We start from the raw sequence: 14,307 nt of genomic DNA, 5'->3' as shown, positions 1-14,307 counted from the left end.
GAGATTAATGTTTTTTTCTGTTGGGGAAATCTTTCTTTGAAAATATTTGGTCCTTGTCATATCCCACCCAGCTCTTCATTTTCGAAACGTTGCTATTAGTTACAAATGCAATCGGAAAGTAACAGCTTCAAAAACTAAACATTGCCTGAAAAAATGTTTCAGAATTAAAGAAATATGCAAGAAATTAAGATTATTTTTATGATGCATTTTTCACAAGCTTGCACAAGTTGAAGTAATGATCTTTTGTACAGTAGGTCAAGTAGTTTGATTTAAATGTACTTTTTTTCTAAACAGCATCTCATGCACCATACAAATGGGATTACTGGCCTCATGATGATGTGCGAGCTGAGTGCAGATTTGTGGGTTTGACGAATCTTGGAGCAACCTGTTACTTGGCTTCTACCATTCAACAGCTCTACATGATACCGGAGGCAAGACAGGCCATTTTTACAGCTAAAGTAAGTCCCATTGAAATGTTGAATATGATTGATGTATATAGCAAATCAAGCATGTTGATAAATTAAGTTAAAAATTAATCGAGAGGTTATTTAAAAAAAATCAGGAAAAGTGGATATGCAATTTTATGTAATCCTACGTAAAGCATTGAATGCTTAATCTTTTAAGTTTTTTTTAATATGTAAGTTTGCACTGTAATATAAATAATTTTGTGGGTATGATCCAATGGGAAATATTTTCAAGTCTTATCATTGGAATTATGTATATTTCATACTTTATTGTGATCTCTCAGACTCCAGAAAAGTTTCTTGAAGACTGACCTTTACATCCCATGCCCAAGGATGTTCTCTTGAGAACTCTTGTTTCAGCGCACGTCAAAGTTAATAATCAAAAATAAATCATTCATTCAATTTTTGTATCTGATCACTCCTTAAACTGTGTGTAAAAGTACTCATGTCCTATAACCTGTTTGTTCCTTTTGAACTACAGAGATCGTCTTATTCACTCTTACTGCAAACTCTTATATAATTTATTATTCTTTGAAGACCTGGAATTTGTGACATATATAACACTTTTTTGACCACTAAAAATGTTTTTAAAATCCAAGAATGCTATCACTTAAAGCATTTAGAAGCCTTCAACATTTTCAGTAATTCCTCAATTTCAAACAGACCACAGGGGATCAGTGCAGCAGAATAACACCATTGTGAAGTAATAACATTGTTGGACACACAAATTGCTGTAATATCTCAATGTCAAGCATCATGTCTTGAGATCATAGAGAGGTGCGATTTTGGGTTGAGAGCATTGTCCAGACTGATTGTAGTCGGCGGGAGAAAGCTAGAAGAGAGGTGGGGGCATGACAAAGTCTGGCAAGTGACTGGTGGATTGAGGTGAGGGTTTTTTTTTTTTGATAGGTAGATAGTTTGACAAAGGCCAGAGATGAGAAGACCACAAGTGTGAGTAGAATAAAAGAGGTGCAAATTGTGAAGCCAGAGGAAGAAATATAGGTGGAATTGGAGAAATGGGAGCAAATTCAGGTGGGTCATAGGGAAGAGAGTGGGAAAGGTGGTGGTTGTTTGTAGGTTAGTCACCTAAAATTGGAGAATTCATTGTTCATACCATTAAATTGTAAGCTACCCAAGCAGAATGTGAGGTGCTGTTCCTCCAGTTTGTGTGTGGTCTCGCTCTAGCAAGGAGGAGGCCCAGAACAGAAAGGTCTAAGGGAACAAGGGTAGAAGAGTTAAAATGATTAGCATTCGGGAGATCCAGAGGGCCTTGGGTGACCGAACACAAGTATTCAGCGAAACGGTCGGTGAGTCTACACTTGGTTTTGCTGATGTGAAGGTGGTCACACAACGATCGCCAAATGCAGTAGGTGAGGCTAGAGGAGGTGCATGTGAACCCCTGCCTCACCTGGAAGGACTGCTGGGGTTACTGAATGGATGGGAGGGAGGAGGCGTAGAGACAGGTGTTACATCTCCTGCAAAATTGTCATTTGAATTATTAATTAGTGCTTGCTTACAGAAGCTTTACAATGCTCAACTCTAATTAGGCAATCTCGGTGAATTAACATGAAAACTAAAATGGAATCAGGTCCATGGATGTTTGACAAAAATTAGTTCTCAGCACTGGTAAATCTCATTATTAGCTTAACGTATTGATTCCTTGATCTGTAAACTGAAGTGTGATTATAGGCAATATGCAGTGTGTGTTTTTGTTTCCATTCAGTTTCAATTTAGTTTATTGTCCCGTGTACTGAGGTACAGTGAAAAGCTTTTGTTGCATGCTTGTATGAGCCATTTATGTTTCGGCTAGCTACTGTTGGCATATTAATATGGGTATAGTGGACAGAGAGCGGCAGACCAGGCACAGGGGTGGAGAGCATACAGTTTTCACCAGACCGGGAAGAACAGCTAGCTACAACTTGTATGCAGAATAAGGAAAGCCTGGTACGTTTTGTCTCAATATTTGTTCAATAAAGAACCAATAACGACTGGAAAATCTGTTCTATTTGGTCTGCATAAGATCACTCCTACTTACCTGTGTAGTAATGGCAAAGGAATGTTGGACACTGGAAGAGTCGGAGTTGCCATTACAATGCTATCTGGTCAGTGGAAAGACTATACATGATTACAATCGAGCCATTTGCAGTGTTTCGATACATGATAAGGGAATAACATTTAGTGCAAGGCAAAGTCAGCCGATCAAGGATAGTCCAAGGGTCACCAAAGAGGTAGATAGTAGTTCAGCACTGCTCTCTGGTTGTGGTAGATTCATTTGCCTGATAACAACTGAGAAGAAACTGCCCTTGACACTGGAGGTGTGCATTTTCACACATTTTGTCAGATGGGAGAGGGGAGAAGAGGGAGTGGCCAGGGTGCAACATCCTTGATTATGCTGCTGGCCTTGCCGAGCATCATTTTTTTTTAATGCCAAATAAACCTTGCTTTGCATGAATCCAAATCTAGTAAGGTTGTATTAATTTATACATTGCTCTGGATGGACTGTGCTGAAATAATCTCCAGTTCCTGGCTGGAAGATATTCAAGTAATGGAGCCATTGTAGAAATGAGACACAAAATTGATTCCTCGTGTAAAAGATCCAAGGTCATGAAGAAATATGTGAGATCGCATTTCAACCAAGGAAGAGAATCAGCAACATCTGTAAAGGAAAATGCAAACCAGCCTAGGATGAGATTTTGAGAGAGGTGACCAAATGGTTTGTCAAATAATTTATTTTACAAAAAGAAATCGATATTGATAGTTGGGATGGAGTTCTATTACATTTAGCCACTATTGGAAGGGTTGCAGAGGATGGAAATTGATAAAGAGACCAGTCAGAAACTGTCCTGATATATGGGGTTAGACTGGCAAAGGTATTGTTTTTATTATTGTTATGTGTAGCAGGATACAGTGGACAAAACTTTGCGTGCTATCCGAGCAGGTCAAATTACACGTGATTACAACAGGTAACAGTGCAAAAGAGAAAAGAAGTGCAGAATTTAACAGATATACATTTAAAAAGAGCTCCGGATCCACAATGGGATAGATTGGAAGATCTTGAAAACATCCTTAGCATCAGTGTCTGCATTCAAGTGTCTGATAACAAGGGGAAAAGCTATACTTGAAACTGGTGATACGTGCTTTAAAGCTTTTGTGTCATCTGCCTGACAGAGAATGACTGGGGTATGAGTGGTACCTGATTATGTTGGCTACTTTCCAAGGCAGTGTGACGTGTAGATGGAAGAAAAGCTGGTTTGCGTAATGGACTGGGTGGTGTGGGTCCCTGATGTGTTGTGTCAGGGATGTCACTGGGTTTAGCAATGACCACACCGACTCTCGCAGTAAGATGAACACATGTGATATGTTTTATTTATAATGATAAGTCCACGTCCACATGAGGGAGGTGTTACTTATTGTCAGGGCCCATGTAAGGTGACGCTGGCGATCTCAGGTTTCCCGGCAGCTCAGTCCTGGTCTTGGAAATGTGGCGATCTCAGGCTTATCCTGGCGGCTCAGTCTTTGCGTCTGTGTGTGGGTGCAGTCCGTGTTGTCCCTGGGCAGGAAGAAACACTGGTGTCTGAGGCTAACCCCGACAACTCAGTCTGAGCCTCAGTAGAGGCTCTGGCTGTCTCGGGCCTCTTCTTGGTAGCCCAGACTTAACCACATGATGGCAGTGGTGGTCTCAGGCTTGTCTCAGTGGCCCAGTCTTACTCGAACTTCCGACAGAGCAACAGAGCTGGCAGGAAGGCACCCCACTTTCACTCCGGTCCTCTCTCTTTTTATCATGCATCCTCGCTTACCTTCTCCACTTTGGCTGGAATAGATGGGTTTTATAAGGAGTAGGTTCAGGAGGGCCAATCTGATGTCAGCTAAGTGGATCCAGCTGTGACCAGCGATGCTGAGGATTAGCCTCTCCTGGCCAGTGATAGGTCAGTACCCATGATGGACTGGGCAGTGTTCATCACTTTTGCAATCCTCTTCGTTCCTGGACGTTCAAGCTGCCGAATCAGGCCGTAACACTAATCTTAACAAAGTATAGACATTGATGGGCGTTCTTTATGATCGCATTAATGTGCTGATTAAACAGATCTTCAGAGATATGCATGCCCAGAAATTTGAAGTTTTTGACTCTCTCCACCACTGTCCCTTCGATGAAGACAGGTTCATGGATCCTCAACCTTCCTCTTCCAAAGTCAACATTCAGTTCCTTAGTTTTACTGACGTTGAGAGCAAGGTTGTTATTCTGGCACCATTCGGTCAGTTGATTGATCTCCCTCCTGTACTCTGACTCATCGTCATCTCTGATTCATCCATCAAAGTTGGTGTCGTTGGCGAACTTGAAGAGGAAGTACTGTGTCCAACGATACAGTCATGGGTATAGATGAGGGGGCTGAGCATGCAACCTTGACCTGTTCCTGTGCTGATGGTTATCGAGGAGGAAGTGTTGCTGCCAATTTATTTAGATTGTGGTCTGTTGCTGAGGAAGCCGAGGTTGTAGACCCAGTTCCGTGAGCTTGGTAACCAGTTTGGAGAGGGTAATTGTGTTGAATGTCGAGCTGTAGTCAATGAACAACAGCCTGTCGTATGTGTTTTTATTGTTCAAGTGGTCCAATATAACTGATCAAAGTTGCTTAAAGATTTAAGCTGTTGAGCAAGAGAACCAGAAGCATAGTAAATGAGTGTATCTCTACAATTTAATACATCAATGTGTTTGATGCTCAGAGAAGTAGTAGAATTTGGTGTTCAAAACTGAGAACTGCTTAATTGCAGCAAGAAGTAGAACTAAGGTACAACACACAAGTCTTGTGTTACAAAATAATCCATCCACATCTGACATAATTTTGTCTAATTTGGAGAAATCCAGGATTTGCGGGGTCAATTTAAGCAGAGGTGTGGGCAGTGGGCTCTGCGCAGATGGCTTTAATCTGGTAGTCGGCACATAGGCGAGGCTGAAATACAGCCAGTGTCAGCCAGTGGCGTTCAACTGTGGAAGAAAGGGGGCAAACGGAAGTTGCTGATGTGGGAAGTTCACAAGGAGCTCCTCTGTCCCAACATCATCTTGAATCGCAAGTAAAACAAATAACGTTAATTTACAGTGATTTCAGTACTGAAGTATCACACACACAGGAAAGAGGAAATATCTATCAATACTGATCTACAGCCAGCATGCTTCTCTCATTCAGCACCTTTTTGCTAATTCATTGCATTTACAAAATATTTTACAGTTTATTGTTCCCACCATTCTAAATTAATTCTGGTTTTTCTCTTTATTCTCTTAACTTTTCCACTTCACTTCCCTGCTGCTACTTCCTTTGCTTATCCCCTGTTCTGCCTCACTGCTCTTTCATAATGTTTTGCCTATCTTCCTCTTACATGCACCATTCACCTCGCTGGCCTAACCTGAACTGTACACATTTTCCATTTGCAGCCAGATTCTTAATTTTCTTTCGACGCTTTTTATTCTTACTGTCTTTATGACCTTGGGCACTCGGTGTCTCAATTTATAAACGGAATTGATGAATAATGAAGATGCCTGTCAAAGACTAATATCCCAAGCTAATATATTTTCAATGGAAAAATAAATGACAAACTTTGAAATTATACTAATGCTGCTGATTAACAAAGAACTGGATGAATATAAGAAGAAATAAAACTTCATTTTATGAAGAGGTCTACTGCAATCTCAGGATGTATCAGAATTATTCACTGTTAATGAAGTTGGAGTTTAATCACAACGTTTATATATATAAAGACATGCTTCAGAGCATAGGTTCTCAATATTTGGATGCATAACGATAAAATTGCTAAAATAACCCCATCTACACCTATCTCCAGACTGAATCACTGATCTAATACTCTACAGCTTTAATGACCCTGGGACTATCCTTGATCGGACTTTGCTGGCTTTACCTTGCACTAAACCTTGTTCCCTTATCATGTATCTATCTATACATTATAAATGGATCGATTGTAATCATGTATTGTCTTTCTGCTGACTGGTTAGCACACAACAAAAGCTTCTCACTGCCTAATAATTGAAACTGTGACAATAAACTAAACTAAACTGAAACTGAATTCTCATGTCGATCTTGTCTTCTCTTGTCCGATATATCCTCCAAATGAACAGTTGTATTTAAGTCAAATCAGCACTTGGCATCCTCTGTGTTAGTGAGGTAGATGTGGATTTAAAATTTCAAGATCCACTTGAAGGAAGGCAAAAGAATAGAGCAGAAAGAACATCATAACTGATTGTAATGTAACAGGCGAGTCAGAGGATGAACCAATCATATTTCAGCTAAGTTATGGGCAAGCTGCAATATAAAACAATGTGCCCAATTATTTATTCATGTGGTCTTTGATATTGCCTTTATTTGGACTTAAAGTGGACTGCTGTATGGAGATTCAAAGAAGTAATTAAAATAAAGTTCAATTTTAATCTGCAATGTGAACTAGATATATTCCTTTTCAGATACAAAGTCATATTGGTATTATGTATTTTAACTTTAGTGATGTTTTTCTTTCTTAGTATTTGGAAGATATCAAGCATAAAACAACCCTTCTTGAATTGCAAAAAATGTTCACATATCTCATGGTGAGTGGCTAATTGGAATAAGAATCCCTACTGAGAGCAGTATTTTGAATGTTATAATTAGTTAATTTCATTTGAAATGTCACCACGTAGGAAAGTGAACGTAAAGCATATAATCCAAGACCATTCTGCAAAACCTACACCATGGACAAACAGCCTTTGAACACCGGAGAACAGAAAGATATGACTGAATTTTTCACTGATCTGATAACAAAAATCGAAGAGATGTCACCTGATCTAGTAAGCTTATGTGATTCTTTGTATTTGTTTAATATTGGAAAAGAAAGATCATATTTTTCTGAAAGTGTTTTTTTTTTTCAAATAGAAAAACACAGTGAAGAGCTTATTTGGTGGGGTTATAACAAATAATGTTGTATCACTGGTAAGTGTTTGATTTTAATTTTTGAGCATCTTTTATAATGGAAATAAATATTGTCTGTGAAAAACACTAACCTTAACATTTTTTTAAACTCAGGATTGTGAACATGTTAGCCAGACAGCTGAGGAATTCTACACAGTCAGATGCCAAGTAGCTGATATGAAAAACATTTATGTGAGTTATGTTTAATATCATAAACTAAAATAGGATTGTTTATTATCGAAGATTGATTAAAAACAAAACTAAATTGAGAAGTTTTAACTTAATAATTGCAAGAAAATACAACATACACATTATCTTCCCACATGCTTGGTTTAATATTTCAAATGATGGTGTTTGCGATGAGGATGAGGAAAATAAAACTTAAAATAAAGTTATTCATTTATGTTTGCCATTGTTACTGATAAGGATAATTAATGTATCTTTTAAAAGGTAATTAGCGATGACCCTTAAACTGATCTGCATTCCAAAAGCGTTCACTGTCTTTGAAATAGTGTATTACTGCATAATCAGTGTTTGGTTTTCTCATAACTGAATTTATGTTCGTCATTTTTTTATAGTTATATTAAAATTGCAATGTGTGCACTATTGCCATTCAATATTTCATAATATTTTGAAATAAGTGTAGCATGTTTATCTTGGTATAATTGCAGATTGCAATGCTCATTTTAGATGTGTTTTGATCTTTCTAGGAGTCGCTTGATGAAGTTACTATAAAAGATACTCTGGAAGGTGATAACATGTACACTTGCTCTCAGTGTGGAAAGAAAGTACGGGCTGAGAAGAGGTTAGGTTTTATTCCATATAAATCTGGATGTTTTCACTTGATTGTTAATCAATGCAGCCTTCATTTTAGCACATATTTGGATCATTGAGCATGTTGGAAGCTGTAAAACATTCAGCTGCATGACCACAAATAGAAATCTATGTAAGTTTTATTAGTGTGTGATGGAATAGGTTCAAAGGTACTTCTGTGCATGATCTTCCTTGCTCACCACCTCTACCATCACAGTAGTAGAACCTTTATGATATCACCGTAGAAAGCATTTTATTGGAATGGATTTTGTTGGGATCCATAGTTTGGGAACAGCTCCATCCAAGACCACAAGAAATTGCAGCTAATTGTGGACGCAGCCCAGACTATCACACAAATCAACCTCCCTTCCATTGACTCCATTTACATACACCTCGCTTGGCAAGACCACCAGCATAATGATGGATGAGTTGTACTGGCCACTCCCTCATCTCCTGTCGGGCAAAGGGTATAGAAGTGTGAAAAACCGCAAATTCCAGATTTAGGGAAAGTTTCTTGCCAGCTGTTATCAGGCAACTGAACCATCCTACCAACAACTAGAGTGCAGTCCTGAACTATTATCCATATCATCGGAGACTCTCGGACTATCTTTGAGCAGACTTTACTGGCTTTACCTTGCACTAAACATTATTCACTTTATTCCCTTTACAATATATTTGTACACTGTGGGTAGCTCAATTGTAATTATGCATTGTCTTTCCGCTGTTTGGGTAGCACGCAACAAAAGCTTTTCACTGTACCTGACACGTGATGATAAACTAAACTCAAACTCATGGAAAATCAATCAGAAGAAAAGGTGTTCTTGCAAGAGGGATAATCTTGTGTTTAAAGCAAATGATATACCTAAATAAATAACCTGGACTTCATGTTGCCAAATTCATTTCTACTGTACCCTTGCAATGACCAAGTGTGTAACATTTTCCTTGTTTTTTAAATTTTGTCTTTCACAGAGCTTGTTTTAAGAAATTACCGCGGATCTTGAGTTTTAATACCATGCGATACACTTTTAATATGGTTACAATGATGAAAGAAAAAGTCAACACTCATTTCTCGTTTCCCCTCCGTCTTGACATGACTCCATACACTGAAGATTATCTTATGGGCAAAAATGACCGTATAGATGGTACTGCACAATGTTACCTTGTTTAATTGTAGATCTTTATAGCTGATAAAAAATATTTATAAGAATTCCTTGGTTTTGCTTTAAAATATAGTTCTTTACTTTTTCATGTTTTTAAAAAAATGATGTTAGTACCATTAGTATATTAGTAAATTTCATGACTTAGTTCTCTTATAATATATATTCTGAAATGAAGCCTCGGATAGAGCCTCATGCAAGATTATAGTAGGTTTGTGGTTACACATTCTGGTAGCGCTGAAGAGATCAATTATTGTGTATTTAAAGGAGAAGGAACACTGTGTGCTATACATGCGTACATGATTCTTTCTCCAACTCTTTCTCCCTCCCCCCCCACCCCCAATCTTTATATTTATTTCATGCTGTTGAAATATGAGAAGCAACATTACATTCCAGATAGCAAATACTTTTTGTAACATTTGGAATCGTGATCTTTAATATCTCTTCCTTCTGTGTGTTGTGATGGAATAGGTTATGAGCTTCTTGCTATTACACAGATTTCCATTAATTTGACCATTTTCCATTTCCACCTGGACATTCCCAAGAGTAAAGAAGTAAATGCTGACTATCTTAAATTAAAATATTAATTCTGTCCGGCAGCATCTTTGGTTGGGGAGGGAAAAAGATACGGAGATAATGTATCTAGATGACGACTTTATCAGAATATAAAAGATTACATACCTGAGCTGTTTTCTCCACCTGGATTTCCCTGAGTTATTTTTTGTATTTTGTTTCAGCACTTTTGTATGATTTAGTAACAGGGTAGACTCTCTAATTAGCCATTATCAGCTGGCAAATCTGTGGTGAGCTGAGCATAATGATTATGGTTTTAATTATGTTTTTAGGTTTGAAAGAGGATGGAAAGGTTAAACAAAGTGAAAGCTTTGAGTATGATTTGATAGGAGTAACTGTACACACCGGGACGGCAGATGGAGGTCATTATTACAGTTTCATCAGAGAGATTGTTAATCTTCATGCTTACAAAAACAACAAATGGTAAGTTGATCTTTGTAGTTCCAATTTTAAGGTTAGTTGTGCAAACTATTATGAATGCAGCAAACTGAAAATACTGCCATAACTTACTCTGTAAAGTAAACAGATAGAACATAGAACAGTACAGCACAGGAATGGGCCCTTCGGCCCACAATGTTTATGCCAAACATACATACTGCTTAGTTAAACTGATCTCATTTGCCTGTACATCCTGGAAAAAAAAAGATGGATAAAGAAAATCCCAAAAATATTTTTGTTCATATGAGCTAAATATTGTTTTAGTGCAAAAGTGTGCCAAACTAACTCGAAGGGGCAAAAGCCTATTCATTTTTGTTTCTCAGTTGTGGTAATTTAATATTTTTTCTTGTTAGGTATCTATTTAATGATGCTGAGGTAAAACCATTTGATTCTGCTCAACTCGCCTCTGAATGCTTTGGTGGAGAAATGACAGTAAGTTGCATCTTTAAAAACATGATACACCTTTAATGTCTGTAAAGAAATAAAAAATGTAGGGTTGCACTCTTCATAACATTTTTCACGTTGGTCTTCATTTATTTTGTCTTGTCAATTCTGCAATTCAGGCTAGTAGAATTTAATGACTACAAATGTTCTGTTGCAAGTAAATTCTTTTCTGGGATCAACAAGTTGGTTACGTGAATACTAATGGCATGATGTACATGATTCAATTCACAAAGGCCACTTAGATGGCATCAATTACCTATAATTTTTATTACCTTGATTTTCAACATACTTTCAGAAAGAAGAACACACATGCACTTCAAACTTATCTATTATTTTATTTTTATACCCTTTTATTTTTTACCCTCTCCATGTCCACAAGAGCTAAACACATCTCTTTGGACTAATTCTGAATCAAGGACCTTGCTCTGTTAGCCGAGGGATTGTCACCTACCCAAATGCTCTTCTGGACATCTTATAAATGATAGGTGTCGCAACCCCACTAGCCTTACAGACTGCAAGTTTCAAGTTGCCACCCATCTTCAGGTCTTCAAAAAAGACCACTCCAGTCCAACTGTTCACTTCTTAACTTGAATACTGGCAACAACCCACTAAATTGCATCTGGATGTGTTCTTGTGCCCCCATATGCTCCCTTGAACATTATGATAAGAACTGTTCACTTGTTCTGGCCTAACGTTCTTCCATTTGTATTCTTTCTTCACTATACTGACACAAAATGGGAAAATAGATCACGGACAAAATAGTAAGGGCTACTCTGTTAACTGGCATAAACTCAACAGGTCAAAAAAGGTTGATAGAATAATGCTACATTTAGCAACAACAGCCCAGGGAGGTATGAAGAGGGTAAGTGGTCATGGTTCTGTTGATTTCTACTGGGAATTGCCTGAATGAGAGCCAGGTTAGCATCAATTGTTGTTCAAGAAGGAACTGCAGATGCTGGAAGATTGAAGGTACACAAAATTGCTGGAGAAACTCAGCGGGTGCAACAGCATCTATGGAGCGAAAGAAATAGGCGACGTTTCGGGATGAAACCCTTCTTCAGACTGAAGAAGGGTTTCGGCCCGAAACGTCGCCTATTTCCTTCGCTCCATAGATGCTGCTGCACCCGCTGAGTTTCTCCAGCAATTTTGTGTACCTAGCATCAGTTGTTGTTCCCTGCACCATCAAATAAGTGCAGGAAGATTCCTGTAATTATCTCTCGATACCTGATAGAAATAAGGAAACGAATGGTGAAAATTTATACAGTGCCAAGTGTTTTGTGTTGACATGTTACTTTGAGATTTTCCTGCAATTTATTCTATCGAACAAATGTTAACAAATTGGGTAGCTCAATTTGCAATTTTCATAATATTGAATACTGAAAAGGTTTACTGTTTTTATTTAATTTAGACCAAAACCTATGATTCGGTCACAGACAAGTTCATGGATTTTTCCTTTGAAAAGGTAAATAAATCATATAGAGAATAACCAGTTGTGCATTAAATACATTTGTAATTACTTTTTGGGGACAATCAAATTATCTGTTGATTGTTTGTTTTTCGCAATGCTTTTTTCTTAACTTTTGACATCTTAGAGTCAAAAGTAGGGGCGAGAGTTGTGGTTACACAGAGCTGCCAAGTAGAACGGATTTTCTGTATTTTGTACGGAAATGCGATTGGAATACTGTTGTACAATTTTGTATTGTTAAATATGGATTTTAAATACGGAGTTGAGTTCAGTTTGAAGAAGGGTCTGGACCAGAAACGTCACCCATTCCTACTCTCTAGAGTCGCTGCCTGTACTGCTTCGGGTTTAATCAGAGAGCTGTCAGTTTAATGTGTGGGAATTTAAACAAAGTGCTGTGGGTTCTAAATATAGTGCTACTGGCTGGAGCGCTATGGGCTTTAAACATAGCGCTATGGGCTTTACACAGCGCTATGGGTCACAGACTGTTCAGGAAAATTCTCGTATAATGAGAATTTGGAATTCTCTTTCTCAGTGGAAGTTGAGCCTTTGATTCTTTTTTCAGGCAGTGGATAAGCCTAGTGGTGAAAGGTTACCAGTGGGATTGCAGTTACATTGGGATTGGCCTTGATTTTACAGAACGGCGGGTAGGGTCAAGGGGGAGGGAGAGGGAGAGATGCTTCCAAAATGGCTTCTACATCACCATTTGGTGCTAAAAGCAGGAAGCAGCCATTCAAACAGCAGTATACAAAGAGATGGCAATGAATGCACTGTCAAGTAAGCTGTGTAGAAGACATGTCAATTGGTTGCAAAGTTATGCATTCTTGTACTCTTACATGGGTATGACTGCACACAATGACTGCACTGCGTAAAAAACTGATTTCCTCAGCAAAATACTGATTTTCAGGTACTAGAATACTGAAATGCTCTGACAAAACTTGGCAGCTCTGGTGACAGGTAGGTGACAGGAAGAAAATTGGAAATGAGGAAACAAATAGGCTATAATATGAATGTGTTTGAGACAAAGGATGCAAAATTATTAATTTGAAAAAATCTTTGTGTAAAATATGTTCAGAAGGTCATTTGCAACATCTAATTTTACTGGAAGAAAGGAGGACAATATTAGTCTGAATTTTATGGTTGTAATGATACTGTAAACATGTGTGTGGGATCAATTTAGCACAAAACCAATAATAACTTCTGGATTTGGGTAGCGCTGAAATCCTGGTTGATATTGATTTAGCCATCCACAAACTAATATTTTAAATCTCTCTCTAGTGGATTAAGAGACTCCAGTAGAATTGATGTCAGGACAAGTAATTTGCAAATTATCTTCACAAAATCCTGTGCTAATAATCCAATTTATTACATTTGAATTCACCCAAGTGGATGATGAGGTATTGGAGGCACATTTAGCTTCACTTTTTAACTCTCATTTACTATCTCTCAGTATGGCATCATTATGTTTCAAATTCAACATTTGGAAAGGTAAGTCAAATTAGCATGCAGGGAGAAAAAAAAGCTATGTCCCGGATATTGCTGTCTGCTGGTGGTTTCATATTGGTGGGAAGTTTCAGGGCTCCTACGTTAACCCTGATGTTCTGAGCTTGCTGGCCATGCTCTCCTCTGGTGACTTCCTGATCTAGCACCACTGGTTGAAACTCCAATGTGTTCAACAGTAGGGCAGGGAAACCTGTTCTTGGAAACTGTGCCAGGTTAAGCAATTCATTTTCTTGGGTGGTGTTGGCAAGAAAAAAGAAAACAATGACTGGATAATCTATACATTCCATTAGTTTAATTATGGGCAGTATTGGGGTGTTTATTCAATGAAATGAAAGAATTGTAACAAGTGTATGTAGAGGGATACGAGTTAAGTAGCTGTAAACAAATGGACGTTTCTTCTTCTTGCGTATGGCGTGCACAGCCTAAAGTTGTAGATCAAGGGTAGACATCCAGGCCAGGACAGTTACTGGGTGAATGGCTTTGATGCCACCAGGGAAAAGCCTCAG

General features: G+C 38.2%; 1 protein-coding gene across 6 annotated transcripts in view; it reads left to right on the top strand.

Moving 5' to 3' along the window:
* Nucleotides 1-14,307, top strand: part of usp34 (ubiquitin specific peptidase 34) — a 217,205-nt gene that overhangs the window by 148,193 nt on the left and 54,705 nt on the right. For all 6 annotated transcript variants that reach the window (XM_055639914.1, XM_055639913.1, XM_055639912.1 and 3 more), the window contains 10 exons: nucleotides 295-458; nucleotides 6,988-7,053; nucleotides 7,144-7,290; nucleotides 7,376-7,432; nucleotides 7,526-7,603; nucleotides 8,122-8,216; nucleotides 9,194-9,366; nucleotides 10,227-10,377; nucleotides 10,746-10,824; nucleotides 12,245-12,298. In XM_055639914.1, coding sequence (XP_055495889.1) covers nucleotides 295-458; nucleotides 6,988-7,053; nucleotides 7,144-7,290; nucleotides 7,376-7,432; nucleotides 7,526-7,603; nucleotides 8,122-8,216; nucleotides 9,194-9,366; nucleotides 10,227-10,377; nucleotides 10,746-10,824; nucleotides 12,245-12,298 — 1,064 coding nt within the window. The remainder of the gene's footprint in view (nucleotides 1-294; nucleotides 459-6,987; nucleotides 7,054-7,143; nucleotides 7,291-7,375; nucleotides 7,433-7,525; nucleotides 7,604-8,121; nucleotides 8,217-9,193; nucleotides 9,367-10,226; nucleotides 10,378-10,745; nucleotides 10,825-12,244; nucleotides 12,299-14,307) is intronic.

The sequence above is a fragment of the Leucoraja erinacea genome, chromosome 8 (assembly GCF_028641065.1).
Source record: "Leucoraja erinacea ecotype New England chromosome 8, Leri_hhj_1, whole genome shotgun sequence".
Taxonomy (NCBI): Eukaryota; Metazoa; Chordata; class Chondrichthyes; order Rajiformes; family Rajidae; genus Leucoraja; species Leucoraja erinaceus.
The sequence above is the reverse complement of the archived record's forward strand: the minus strand, read 5'-3'. Positions and strand labels throughout refer to the sequence as shown.